This window comes from Gorilla gorilla, chromosome 3 (assembly GCF_029281585.2).
Source record: "Gorilla gorilla gorilla isolate KB3781 chromosome 3, NHGRI_mGorGor1-v2.1_pri, whole genome shotgun sequence".
In the NCBI taxonomy this organism is placed as follows: domain Eukaryota; kingdom Metazoa; phylum Chordata; class Mammalia; order Primates; family Hominidae; genus Gorilla; species Gorilla gorilla.
The window spans coordinates 190687472-190702342 of NC_073227.2; the positions used below are offsets into that span (position 1 = coordinate 190687472).

At 39.4% G+C, this 14871-nt stretch overlaps 1 protein-coding gene across 2 annotated transcripts in view; it reads right to left on the reverse strand.

The window, feature by feature from the left end:
• Positions 1-13508, reverse strand: part of HPF1 (histone PARylation factor 1) — a 28502-nt gene extending 14994 nt beyond the window's left edge. Inside the window, exons 1-4 of one of the 2 annotated variants that reach the window (XM_019026096.3) lie at positions 13375-13508; positions 9224-9383; positions 6079-6268; positions 4299-4397 (exon numbers count right to left, since the gene is read on the reverse strand). In XM_019026096.3, coding sequence (XP_018881641.3) covers positions 4299-4397; positions 6079-6268; positions 9224-9383; positions 13375-13422 — 497 coding nt within the window. In that variant the 5' untranslated portion in view covers positions 13423-13508. The remainder of the gene's footprint in view (positions 1-4298; positions 4398-6078; positions 6269-9223; positions 9384-13374) is intronic. The other variant, XM_055385794.2, reaches the window with a different exon arrangement.
• Positions 13509-14871: the final 1363 nt, after the last annotated feature.

Sequence of the window (14871 nt, forward strand, 5' to 3'; positions counted from 1 at the left end):
CCATGAACGTGAACATTTTGTGCTGTGACTTTAAATCCATTAGAATGTCTTCAACGCAAATGAACTTGTACCCATGCATGTTATGTGGCATCATGCAATGGCCCTTTGGAAATAGTGGTTTACTAAGTTACATAGACGTAAGTGTTGAAACTTATATATCAAATTCATTACATAACATTATGAAAAAAAAGCTATTGTGCTCACAGTGGTATTACAAGTTTCTCAATCTAGTTTTTATTTGAAACCCTGAATTTTATCACTGACAAAAAATATAGTCAGTTGTTTTCTTTGGTTCATTCGAGATAATTTCTGCCAGTAGCTAGACCCAAATAACCAGTTTGTCAATGAGTCACTCTTTTTTTTTTTTTTTTTTTTGCATTCCAATCTTGGGTTTATTCAACACAATTCTTCCACTCTACACAACAAAGTACAAACACAATGTCATCTAAAATGCTACAAAGGTATAAAACTCAAAGAGAAATTTTATAGTACTGAGTGTACAATAAGAGCAAAAAAGAAAAAAAAAGAAAAGCAATGTACATGTTGCCAAGATAACCTGAAAGACCACCATGAAGGACAGGCACAACCATGGCTGCGTGATGACCCCACAGAGCTGGCTCTCAACTCACTCGCCAATTTCAGAGTAGGGTGGTGGGGTGGGGTGTGTGCATAGGTGCACGGACAGACAGAACCATGCACACCAACTACCATGGGTGAGAGGATCTTTGGGGGTGTGTGACCCTTGAAGTCGGAAGAGGCCTCGAGAGGCCGGGCCTAACAGGGTTGGCAGCTGCACTAAAGCCTGGGGCAGCTCCCTTTCCAAAAGGACACTGCCCAGCGACAGCAAGGGCACGGCCTGGCCACCATCCCAGGTCATCAGGGAAGGGAAAAGTGTGCTCCCAGGTAGGCAGGGTCAAAGCACCCCCAAGAGTCTTACTTGTCCCTGGTGGCTCTGCCACTGAACTGACTCTTAGAAACTGGAAATGGGTGAGCTTTCTAGCCAGAAAACCAGAGGGAATCTTGACAGGCACACAGTCAATGAGTCACTCTTTCTAAAAGTGGGGAAAAGTTCATCTCAAAATGCAATCATACAAGGGCTTTTTTTTCCCTTGAGACAAACCACAGTACTTCAGTATGAGAAACGCTTTCTATGTATTTCCTATTTCATCACAGAATGTTAAAGAGATGAACTCAATGGTAGACATCTAATACATGTATAGTCCATCACTGACGTTTTTCAGGCACAGGGTCTTGCTATGTCGTTTAGGATGAACTTGAACTCCTGGGCTCGAGCAATGCTCCCACCTCAACATCCCGAGTAGCCACCATGCCTGGCTCCATCACAAACATTTTTAAATACATTTGCATGTTACTGCTGTGAATAATGCAATGACTGCTGCTACCCTGGTGGCACTATCTTGATTCCTGCCAAGGTGACAACAGTATTATCCACTATTTACTTTGTGCCATTGGTGCAAAAATAACATTTTATTATCACAAATAGTTTTGACCTTAAGGGTCCCTGACCCAAGGTCAAAACTATTTACCCCAGTTATTTTAGGAAAATAAATAAGGCAGAAGGAAAAAAAAAAATCATTCCTTTGTTGTTCAAAGTTATTTAAGAATTATGTTTACTTCCATATGCATTAGACAGTATGAAATGGAATCATTCTACACTATTGTTATTTGCCCACTTCATAACAAATTCAACAAATCAATACCAAAGTATTATAGTATATGGATAGTTTATATTTACCTAATCTTCCCTATTGCTGGATATGTTGCCAATTTTTCATTTGATAAACAATCTGTAATACACATATTTCTGTACCTGTCCAAAATCCCTTTAATAAACAGCTAGAAGTGAAATTGCTAACTTAAGGATATAAATGTGTACTTCACATAGTACCTGACAATGTCACCTATTAAGAAATCTTAGAATATGGTTGGTTAAACATTTTTCAAACTGCTTTCTACAAAAGTTTTACCAATTAACACATCAGTAAGGGTTCTTATACCCTAACCATCATTGGTTATTACCATTCTTTAACCTTTAAAAAACACTTTGCTGGCTAAATTTGCATTTCTTTAGTTACTATTAAATCTTGCAGACACAAGATTTAATAATAACTAAAGACAATAAAAATGTGTTGATCAAAGGTATGCCTTGAAAGACCTTACTCAGTCTGCCATAAAAATAAATTTTAAAATATATAAAGAAATTAAGTGTTCTTATTAGCTGATTTAAGGAGGTAGTATCTAAAAAACTAAAACTGTTATAATACCTTAAAAGTACTAAAATAGTTATATCTCAAGTAATTTTTTACCCCGTTTGAGATAAATTATTAGAGGTAGTTCCTCAAATACTCACTTGCTGATCTTCACCTAAATTATAAATATCACCCATGTATTTTTTTTTCTTTTTCATTGTCTGTGTTCTCCAATTAGCTTAAAAAAAAAAAAAAAAAAGATACCAGAAGAGTCTTGGGTTATGTTACATGACCACTATTATGTTATCTTTTTTTTAAAAAAAGATTCAAACATGACTAATAATACCAATGAAAAGTTAGGCTTATTTTTCTAAAAAGAGACAGTCTCACTATGTTGCCCAGCCTGAAAAAATTAGGTGTATTTACATGCCAAGGTATTTATAGAATTAATATTTATGGAGCATCTAGTATGGGGCAGATACTGCGCACAGAACAAACCCTCTGCCCTCGTGGAACTTACATGCTAGTGCAAGAGACAGACAATAAGCAAGAAAACAACAAGAGTTTCTAATAAAGATGGCACCAATTTAAATTGAATGATAAATCCAAAGAGTTTAAAAGAAGTTATAAATTACAAATACCAAGTAACATTTTATAGGAAACTGAGAGGTATTAGAAAAGAAAGAACATTTTTGGACATCTACAATGTAGCTGCCTTGTAGATACACCAGGATGTACGTAGCATAGTCCAGTGGTTGTAGTAGGTTGATTTAGTTTGAATTCGCTTTACTGCAAATTTGTATGATCAAATCACAGGGAACAACAGCCCTTTAAAGAGACAGTACTAAAAGAGGTCAAAGAAACGATAATCTACTTGTATTTGAAGTGATAAAGTTTGCTTTCTTCATTACAACGCAAACTACACAGCCGCTGACAAATAAAATGGCTTCAAGTCATGTCTGTGGCTGATATAGCACAGACTGGCTCACTCACCTCTATTCCAACCCCTTCCCCATGAAAGTTCACTGCATTTCCCATACTACTCTTTAGCTCAGGCTCCACATGGGACCTATCTTCTTCCAAGCAGCTGCAATACTTTGAAATCTCAGAGGCAGAAGAGATACCAGGTGGAGGCTGTGCTTCCACGATCTCCATCAATGAGCACAGCTGTAGAGGCATCTGATGGTTCTGCAGCAGCTGTAGCTGAGATCCCAGCACCTGGTTCTTAGCTTCACAGGGGCTGAGAGGCAAAGAGTAGGGCATCCATTTACCTGGCCCAGATTATACCAAAGATAATGTGGTCCTAGAGCCACTCATTGTGGCAGCAGTTCTCGATTTCCCAGCTCCCTGATGGTGGCAGAGACAAAATCCACTGTGAGCCACACAACTGTCATTCCTGGAAGCTCAGCCTGCTCCCTCAACCCTTCCAAGGATTTTATGACCACCTCTTTTTACTTTATTAAGCCTTTCTGTTTGAACCATACATAAGAAATGAACTCTTAACAAGTGTTTAAAATCAGATGTCTAACAAAATTGTTGATGTTGCCATGGAACACCTGAGGTCAAGTATTATTTTCATTAAGTAAAATAGTTACATAAGAGGTGTATTTTTTTGGTGAAGAGTGACAAAATAACAGTACAGATAAGACTACCTGCAAGAGTCATGGAAATTATCTCTAGAAATCTACAATTATGGGCTTGTCTCAAATCCGCTTTGTTTTTTTTTTGGAGATAGAGTCTCACTCTGTCACTCAGGCTGGAATGCAGTGGCGCAATCTCGGCTCACTGCAACCTCTGCCTCCTGCATTCAAGCAATTCTCCTGACTCAGCCTCCTGAGTAGCTGGGATTACAGGTGTGTGCCACCATGCCCCCAGCTAATTTTTGTATTTTTAGTAGAGATGGGGTATCCCCATGTTGTCCAGGCTGGTCTCGAACCCCTGACCTAAGCGATCTGCCCACCTCGGCCTCCCAAAGTGCTGGAATTACAGGTGTAAGCCACTGTGCCCAGCCCCTCAAACCCCCTTTGTAATGGACTAATGTAGTATAAACATTGTAAACAAATATAAGAGAAATTAAAATATTCTTACTTGACTGCAGCAAATACATTATCTCCATTTGGAACAATTATACAATTTTTCTTTGCTTCATTTATACCAACATACACAGGAAATTCATCAGGGGAATCCCTGTGTAAGCAAAAGACATTAAAAATTTAGCTGCCCATAATTTATATTATCAGGCAAGTGGGATTTCAGGTCTACAGACAACAATTTACACCTATTTTTTTTCCTTTTTGGAGGCCTTTTTTTTTTTTAATCATACCAAAGTTTATCGATTACATCAAACAAAAATTTCTGTAATGGAAAAGGCAAGTTGCAGTCATAAAAGATGGCATTCACATTCATTTTAGAAAGCAACAACGTAGATGTAAAAAATTGTTTAAGTGAAAAATGTAATATTGCAGTCCCATTTTGCAAGCTGAAAAATTTTGTCAACACGCATAAAATGTGCACGTTTACATACTGCATGTTAAAAAATTCCATCACTAAAGTATTATAAATATTGCAAAGTTAGGCTTACATTTATACTGTTGCTGGTGTATATGTAGTAGATATGGAATGAATGTTTTCAGTTTAGTAGGTAGCATCCTCAAACAACGGACAACAGTTGTGAAAATTACAAAGACATTTCAATAGCTCAAAATTATTCAAATTATAGGTACATCGTCCTATTATTACACTTTTTTCCCTTTCTCTGTCACAAATAGGATGATTACATTGTAGTGGTAGGAATACTGCATGGTCTACTTCAAATTATTCGATCTGCTAACCCCACACTAGTCATTTTTCATCAGCTCTTCAGTAAAATATCTTTTAAAAAGGAAAGCCAGGTCCCTCCCAAGGATCTAGGTTGACACCTTTTTTATAAGGGCATTTTTTAAAAAATTCAAACAAATTTGCCAGTTTTAAGCTCCAAGTTTCTTAGGAATATCTATGATAAATCTTATATAATGGAACCTAAAACTAAGATTCTTAGGACCTAGTTGCTTTTATACTCAAATACAAAAAAAAAAAAAAGGAAAAACAAGAAAAAGGATTGTAAAACATTAGAGATGAAAGGATCCTATTCACGAATATAACCAAACCTTTTATTTTAAAATTGAGGAAACAAATACTGAGAGGTTAAATTACTCAGCCAAGGACCTAGTAAGTTAGGACCTTGGCTACAGTATAATTCAATTCCTAGCCGCATGTGCATTCTACTGTACTACAACACTTCTTCCTGGGCACGTTCCTTCTATTACCTTACATTTAATCTTCACTTTAAAGGATAGCATTTCTACTGGTACAAGCGGAGAAGTATTTTCCTCCTGGAGTTTCTCTATTTCTAAGTATTTTGCATGCATTCATTTAATTCTCATAATATTCCTATCAGATATGTACAGTTATCCCTATTGTTACAAGACAGGAAACCGAGTCACAGAAAGTCACAGTCACTAATGATACAGGGTCACACAGATAATAAACAAGAGGACCAGTGTGACTCCAGAGACCACTCTGGCACCTGGAAGCACACGGCTTATTAAGCACAGCTGCTCTAAATTATCTTTCTTGAGCCAAAAGCGCTCTTCCGAACCCAAAAGGGAAAAAAAGTTTACAAGGAAAGGAAAAACCAGTGAGATTAAACCTAAAGAGTTTACCCATCCTAGGGAAGGTTAAAACGGTAACAGCAAGAACAACAGATGGCTCATATATCCACCAACAGGGGAAAATATGCCTTTCACCTTGGGTGAGGCTAGTGAATAACTATTTATCCTCATTAGCAGGACAGCAGCTGTATTTTAGAGGCGAAGAAAAGATCCTTTACCTGAAATACCCCATGTGGTACTGAGTTTTATTATCTCCAATAATAATGGTCTGGAACTCAGGAGGATCATAGTAAAACCTCCAGTGAAGGTTAAAATTCAGGCCTGTTGATTTTTTCTTCGTTTTATGTTTTCCAGCAAGGATATCATAAGGACCAACTAATTGAAGTCCAAGGCTTGCAGAAAGTGAATCTATAAAGAAAATAAATTTAGACAATACTTTCTGGAGACAGGTAGGAAATAATGCTTTTATTTAGTAAACTATTTCTAAGCAATTGTCTTTAAAAAGTTTCTAAACTAAAAGAAAATCTTGAGTTATGTGTGAAGATGTCAGTTATAAACATTCAATGGAAAAGAAGTCAGAGTAACAGGAAAAGTGGTATTTACATTTAGGATTTCCTCTTAAATTTACCACTGAATTAGCCTAACATTTCAGACATTCCTGTTGTTTCTTATTTTGGCCAAAGCAAGACTGGTTTGTATTCCTATAGGCCCATTACCACACTGCAGTTAGCCTCAAATACTTGTAGTACACACAGGTTAAGGGAGAGAAAGATAGCAAAAATGTGTGGATTAAGAGTAGTAAAAAACAGGCCAGGTGTGGTCGCTCACACCTGTAATCCCAGCACTTTGGGAGGCTGAGGCGGGCTGATCACCTGAGGTCAGGAGGAGACAAGCCTGGCCAACATGGCAAAACCCCATCTCTACTAAAAATCCAAAAATTAGCCAGGTGTGGTGGCTTACGCCTGTAATCCCAGCTACTGGAGAGGCTGAGGTACAAGAATCACTTGAACCCTGGAGGTGGAGGTTGCAGTGAAATGAGATTGCGCCATTGCACTCCAGCCTGGGGGACAGGGTGAGACTCTGTCTCAAAAAAAAAAAAAAAAGGTAAAAAACATTTCTATCCCCTTTCCTCTACCTCAGCTAATCACACCAGATTCCCCTGACTCTGACAATCTATTTGGCCAACCCTAACCCTGGATGACTCCATCTTCCTTCTCTATTCACAGATCACAGACAGGGAGTGTTCATAAACCACAAAGACATGAAGTCTGTGCAAGTGTACAATGCATAACTTCAAATGGGTCCTCACTTCTAAGATGGAGGGAAGCACCCCAGACAGGACCCAGTTTTATAAGGAGGCAAGGATGAAGAAAACAAAAAAATTCCTGGAAGAGGTAATAACATGAATAGAAGCATGGAGATAACTTGACAGGAAAAATAGTTCAGCTTAACTGAAGCTTAGGAGAGCATACACTAATTTTTAAAGCATGAAGAAAACTAAAACCATCCATCTCATTAGCCAAAGATAACAGTTAATAGTCTATTATACAGTAACAAATTTCCATACTCTCCACCCCCATGAACAGATACAAATATGTAACAAACTGAGAAGGGTTGTTTTGTATTGTAATCTGCTTTTGTCCTCCATCCTGTCCCATTTAAATGTTCTGAATATTTTTCCATGCTATTCAGTGTTATTTGACATGATTTTTTAATAGGGCATAATACTGCATTATAAAGAGGTAACCATCTATTCTCTTACTGAGGGATATTTACTATTTCTTTTTGCTGTTCTAAAATGTTTCAGTGAACATCTTTGCTAATAAATGTTTGTATACAGGCATGACTTTTTTTTTTTTTTTTTTTTTTTTTTTTGAGACGGAGTCTCGCTCTGTCACCCAGACTGGAGTGCAGTGGTGTGATCTTGGCTCACTGCAACCTCCGCCTCCCGGGTTCAAGCAATTCTCTGCCTCAGCCTCCCAAGTAGCTGGGATTACAGGCACCCGCCACCACGCCCAGCTAAAGGCATGACTATTTTTAAAGAAACAGCTACACAGTTCTGTTCTGATCTACTGGCAATATTCAGAATATGTATCAATATACATTTCCATCAATAGTGTATGACAGTGCTTACTAGTTAAAAAATTTAAATAGTATAGTGCAAAGTAATGAACACAGCCCATTAACAGTTTCTTTATCCTTTCAGAGACAAAATAAGCACACAGAAAAGTATACAGGGATATGTGTGTACTCTCTCTCCCCCATGCTATTTTTAAAAAAATACTAATGGTAGCATACTCTATACACTCTTCTTTTTCACTTAACATATTTCAGGCATGATAGTTTATTATTTCCTAAAAATCTGCTTCATTCTTTTAAAACAATGAAGATCTACTGAATAGATGTGGTATTGGTAGGCATTTAAGCCATTTCCCATTTTTTGTTTAAGTAAATATCCTCAAACATAATTCTTAGTTTATGTAATCCATAAGACAAGTTCTTGGAAGCAGAACTGTTATAACTCCTGCAACACATGAAAGAGCTTGCTTTCCTTCACATTCCCCCAGAATGTGATGAAATTACCTTTGCCAATAAACTAGGTGACAGTGGCATTACTATAGCATTAATCTATATTTCTTTCTATATTTTCTGTTACTAGAAGAAACATCTTGGAAAATATTCCTTTTCTATGAACAGTTTATATCCTTTGTTAGGTTTTTTTTTTTTTTCTGAGACAGGGTCTTGCTCTGTCACCCAGGCTGGAGTGCACTGGCACAATCTCGGCTCACTGCAGCCTCTGCTTCCCAGGTTCAAGCAATGATCGTGCCTCAGCTTCCCGAGTAGCTGGGACTACAGGTGTGCACCACCATGCCCAGCTAAATTTTGTATTTTTAGTAGAGACAGGGTTTCACTGTGTTGCCCAGACTGGTCTCGAATTCCTGACCTCAAGTGATCTGCCTGCCTCAGCCTCCCAAAGTGCTGGGATTACAGGCATAAGCCACCATGCCTGGCCAATTATTGTATGTTTTAGAGACGGGGTCTTGCTCTGTCACTGAGGCTGGAGTGATCAGAGCTCACTGCAACCTCAAACCACTGAGCTCAAGGAGGGATCCTCCCATCTCAGTCTCCTAAGTAGCTAGGACTATAGGCACATGCAACCACGTCTAGTTTTTTGTTTTTGTTTTTGTTTTTTTAATTTTTTTGTGGAGGTCTCACTATGTTGACCAGGTTGGTCTCAAACTCCTGGCCTCAGGCGATCCTCCTGCCTCAGCTGGGATTACAGAGTGTAAGCCACCACACCCAGCTGGTTTCCTATTACATTACTCTTTCCATTAATACAAGAATGATTCTGGAGCAACTCACCAGATGGCTTTTCAGGATCAAGTTCTTCACAGAACTTCCAGAAGTGATAGAAATCTTCAGGTAAAGAAAGCTTATAATGATTTTCTACTTCTTTTCGAAGGTCACTGGAGACATCAGCTTCACAGAATTTACTTTTCTTCACATCAGTTGTTTCTTCACACTGAAAATTGGCACACAAAACTTTAGTTCTCCAAATTTCAGTAACTCTCCTTGCATAACAGTATCTATCACTCTTGTTCACCCAACTCTATGAAATACATGTGTTTTCCTTAAAACTCTCTAACTTTGAGTAAAATCTGGGAATTCATTTGGGCACAGGAAAAAAGAGTAGTTTATATGGTGGTTAAGAGGAATCCACACAGCAAGTCTTTAAATATATTTTTGTAAGATAATGGAAACCACAAAAAACAAAAAGGTAAAAAAAAGAAATAATAAAGAGCAGGAAGAGAGGAATAAAGAAAGGGCAGATTTTGCCCTCTTTTGGTTAAAGGTGTGAGTCTTTTAAACAGATTCATTGATCAAACGAGAAACAAATAGAAGTAACTGGATATAAGCAATTCATCAGTTAAAAAGCTGTTTCTTTAGCAACTTCTAGAGTTGTGTCTGAGCTATTCACTACAATCATTACCCAGCCTTAAAAACAGATACCTCCCTTTTGATTTTCCAGATAAAGAGGGAAGGTTAGTGACAATGTTAAACATCTATAGTTCCTAATAAAGTGAGCAGAATAGCACTAAACTCTAGGCCAAAAATCCAATTATTTCAGAAAAGGCCTTTTAATGCCAGGATGAAGTTATAATACTCATCTCTAGGACCACCACAATACAGGTTCATTATATAAGTATGCTAGGTTTTATAATGCCTACTAGATATTTGATAAATTTCTGTAAAGACAATATGCTTAATTGGAAGTTACGTATGTTTAGTTTTCTAAGCAGCAATCTGTTTTTCTATGAACCTAGATTCTTTCTTTTTGGATTAAGTTCTTTCCTTTTTATTCTTCCTACCTAGAGCAGTGGTTCTCAACCAGTGGTGATTTTGCCCCCCAGGGGACATTTGGAGACCTATTTAGTTGTCACCAATTGGAAGAAACGGTGCTAGTGGAGCAGAGGCCAGGTATGCTCAACATCCTATAATGCCCAGGATAGGCATCCTCAACAAAGACTACTGGCCCCAAATGTCAACAGTGCTCAAGTTGAGAAATTCTGAGCTAGATGTTTCTCATATTTATATATTTTTTTATTTTATTATTATTATACTTTAAGTTTTAGGGTACATGTGCACAATGTGCAGGTTTGTTACATATGTATACATGTGCCATGTTGGTGTACTGCACCCATTAACTTGTCATTTAGTATTAGGTATATCTCCTAATGCTATCCCTCCCCCCTCTCCCTCATATTTATATTCTTCCATTTTCTCAGTAGTCTGAAGTTTATTAATGTTAGGTATCATTCAACGTCTACAAAATGTAATCAGATGATACAAGAATGGTCATGGTGGCATTAATTCCAAGAGCAAACAAAACAGAACAAATGAAATACCTATTATTAGGAGAACAGTTATAAGGTTTTCAAACAATAGACTATTACACTTAATATTACAGTTGACCCTTGAGCAACAAGGGTTTGAATTTTGTGGACCCACTTATACATGAATCTTTTTTCCAACCAAATGCAAATAAAAAAATACAGTATTCTTGGGATGTGAAATCCACTTATAGAGAGGGCCAACTTTTCGTATACTCGGGTTCCACAGGACCAACTTTGGAACTTGGGTATGCTCAGATTTGGGGATATATGGAAATTTGTTACTGTATACTAGACTATTAACTGTGTTATCTTTGGCTAATGAGATGGTTTGTTTTCTTGTTGCTTTAAAAATTAGTGTATGCTCTCCTAAGCTCCTGGAACCAATCTCCGTCATTTACCGAATGGTTACTGTATGGCTACACAATATGGACCAATATATATTCAATATTTTTAATGAGGAAAAAAGCTCTTGATTATATGCAGCATGATAGCCTTTTTATGAAGTTCAAAAACTAAGAATAAATATTGTTTAGGTATACACTCATAGGAGATAAGCCTATTTTTAAAAGGCAAGGGAAAACAAAATTCAGGATAGCTACACTGAACATAATTGACAGGAAGAAGTTAGGCTGAACCGATAGGAGAGGAACACGTGTAGATGTAGAGCTATTGTCTGTTTCAGCTTTGGGATTGGGCAATGGGTTCACTGGTGTTTGTTACATTACTTAACATAAAGAAGGTCAAAGACGATCATGAATATGGTAACAGTTTATTATGCCAAGGATTATAATGTGTCTGATTTATAAAAAAAGTTACGTTCAACAAAAAGGCTGTTGAACAATTAATCCAAAAGTGAGTATCAATAATAGCAAATAGTAATAGTAAAGATAATATAATAGTAAAAACAAGTAGTTAAGTCATACTTACTGAGAACTTATTTTGTGCTGTTTCACTGTTCTAAGCACCTTCTGTGGATTAACTCATTTAGTCCTCAACTGTCTCATGCACTAGATACCATTAACCTCATCGTACAGCTGAGGAAACCGAGGTTAACTTCCCTATGCCCCTAACTAGGAAGTGGAAGAGAAGGGATTTAAACTCAGGTTTAAATCTGGCTCCAGAGCAGATTCTCAACCACTTCACTATATTGTTTCTCCAACAGCAAATATAGAACAGTAGGAACATATGAAGTCCTGAGCTATCCTATCTTCTGTTTTTATAACTGTCTTTGTTCAGACGTTCAAAGACTGGCTCCAACTTAAGATGTTAGAAAAGGCTTAATCTGCCTTGCTGAAAGGCAGTTTTGCATAATGGTTAGGTTGCCTGGGTTGACTCCTGACTCTACTGATTTCCAACCTTAGGCAAGTTACTTAACCTCTCTGTGCTTTGTTTTCTCATCTGCAAAAAGGACATACAGTGCCTATATCGGGGTTGTTACAAGGAATGTTATTATATGTAAAAATACACAGAACGGTCCTAGCACATAATATACAAATGCTGGCCATTATGGTTATAGTCTCTACAGACTCATCTTCATTTCTGGTATTGTATTTCTAGTTAAGCACATCACTCCACCAAAGCAGTTCTTCACTGCACCTTCAAAAAGAGAATTTTTTCAGCTGTGCCTTTACTCACACACTAGTTCAGCATCTCCATATCCCTAACAACTAGAATTTAGAACAGCTGTCCCCTTCAGAGGCTACACTTTTCTTTACCCTGGTCTTCCTAGAATGCATGACCCAATATGAAGGATGCCTATACCCATGGCCCTTTAACAGTTAATTAAGCCCTCTAAGAATGTCTCACCCTGTCCGATTTATGACACTACCAGAGTAACTTTTCTAAAACTTTAGTTATCCTTCTTTCCTGATTCCCCTTATTGCTACTGTAGTGGTTACAGAACTTCCGAAATCGTAGTAAAGTATGAGAATGCACATACTCTCTCCTCCTCCCCTCTCAGTAGTGCTTTTATGATCAGGTCCCTCTTATTTTCCCATTTCCCTGGCTCCAGCCAAGCCGAACGCTCCGCTACGCCCAAACATCTCCTACAGTTTTATGTCTCAGAATCTTACTTCTCTGCCTTCAAAACCAATTTTCAAAGAGTTGTCTTAAAAGTCTTCTTTAACACCCCCTGGGACTTGTTAAATCCTCCTTCAGTGTTTCCATAGCACTTTCTACACACTAGCGTTATAATCCCAAACAAAAAAGTCACAGTAGAATGCATATTCGCTTGTGCCCCTCCTCCCCAGGCCGGGGGCTCAACAAGGAGCAGGGGCAGGCAGGTTGACCCCCAAATCCGCAGCGCCCCACACAATGTCAGGTATGTAATCGGTTCCCAATCAATCTGGCTGGGCGAATGAACCATTGGTTGGCTTAATCCGTTTCCCCAGGAAATGCTCCAAGAGGAGCTGGGCAGAAGATGCAGAGGAGCTACTTTCCTGGTCCAACCCCCTGCAGAGCGCGAAACAGCGGCCCTGGGCAGGATCCCCGCAGCAAACCGCAGCCCCTGGACACACAGCAAGCTTAATAGTCACTGGATGAATGAAACGCGCTGCCTCCTGGTGCCCTGGCTGTCACCCAAAGCGCCCCGCGTAGCCCGCACAGCCTTTCCGGCAGTACCTGCGGCCCCTCCCCGCCGGGCCTGCGCTTCCCGCCACCGCCGACCATTCTGCAGCTGCAGCGCCAGCAGAATTCCCCGATCCGCGGCCGCTTCCGAGGGCCGCCAACTGCTTCCGGGTTCAAAAGCCTCCAAGCCGAATTTCAGCGCCGCCCGGGCGCGCCAATTTAGGGGAAAGGCTCCGCCCATTCCCCGCCCCCTGAGACCTGGCACCGGACGTGTTGAGGCCCCGCCCACTCCCGTGCTGGGCGCGTGCAAGGAGCGTCTTCTGTCAGCGTAGTCTGCATCTAGGCTTTCTGGAGCATCTTCCAGGGTCGCTCCGGAGACCCCCCAGACTACTGAATCTGAATCCGTTAGAGTGGTCCAACCTTCCTCTTCAGGTGTCTACTAGAGGCAAGGTTGGATGTATGCGGCTGTCCTCAATACAGCCCCTTCCTTGTTTTTTCTTCATTTATATTTACTTAAAATATTAATCCTTTTCTCCTTCTCCTCCATCCCTCTCCCTACCCTACTCTACGGTTATTGGCTTACACTAATTCATTCCCGATTGTCTCCAAGAAGGAAATAAATGTCTGTCGGTATCTGTCTCTGTACCGTCGTCTTCTTGGTACAATTTGGACTGTTTTTCCTCTACACCGCTGATATGCAAAGTGTAGTCCCTGAACCAGCGGCCTCAGCATCCTGAGGGAATTTGTTAAAAACGCCAAATCTCAGGCCTTACCCAGACTTACTGAATCAATATCTGCATTGCAACAAGATCCCCTGGTAATTCCTATGCACATAAAATTTGGAAGGCACAACTCTCAACTGATGTCCTTGGGCCTCCTTCACATCCATCCTGGGAAGGTCTTATTCCTCACTCCTGAGATGAGTTCTCTATTTCCTGAATCTGGGTGTTCCTTTTTCTTGATTATATACCATCATGTTGTGGAACATATCCGCCAATAGTTCCTTGAGGGAGGTTGCTGCCAGGTCTTTTTTCCCACAGAGTGTGCATGTCTGGAAATGTTTTTATTCTGGCTGAGCACAGTTCTAGGTTGAAAATAACTTTCACTCGGAATATTGGAGGGCTTGCTCCGCAATATTTTAGCTTCCAGAATTGTTAAGAAACTATGTCATTATATTTCCTTCTCCTTCACAGGTCACTAAATTTCTTGATATGTAACCTGCTTTCCTTTCTGTTTTGTTTTGTCTCAAGAAGCTTTAGGATCTTTTCTTTATTCCCAGTGTTTTTTGTTTTGTTTTGTTTTTTTTGAGACGGAGTCTCGCTCTGTTGCCCAGGCTGGAGTGCAGTGGTGCCATCTCAGCTCACTGCAAGCTCCACCTCCCGGGTTCACACCGTTCTCCTGCCTCAGCCTCCCGAGTAGCTGGGACTACAGGCGCTAGCCACCACGCACAGCTAATTTTTTTTTTGTATTTTTAGTAGAGATGGGGTTTCACCGTGTTAGCCAGGATGGTCTCGATCTCCTGACCTCGTGATCCGCCCGCCTCGGCCTCCC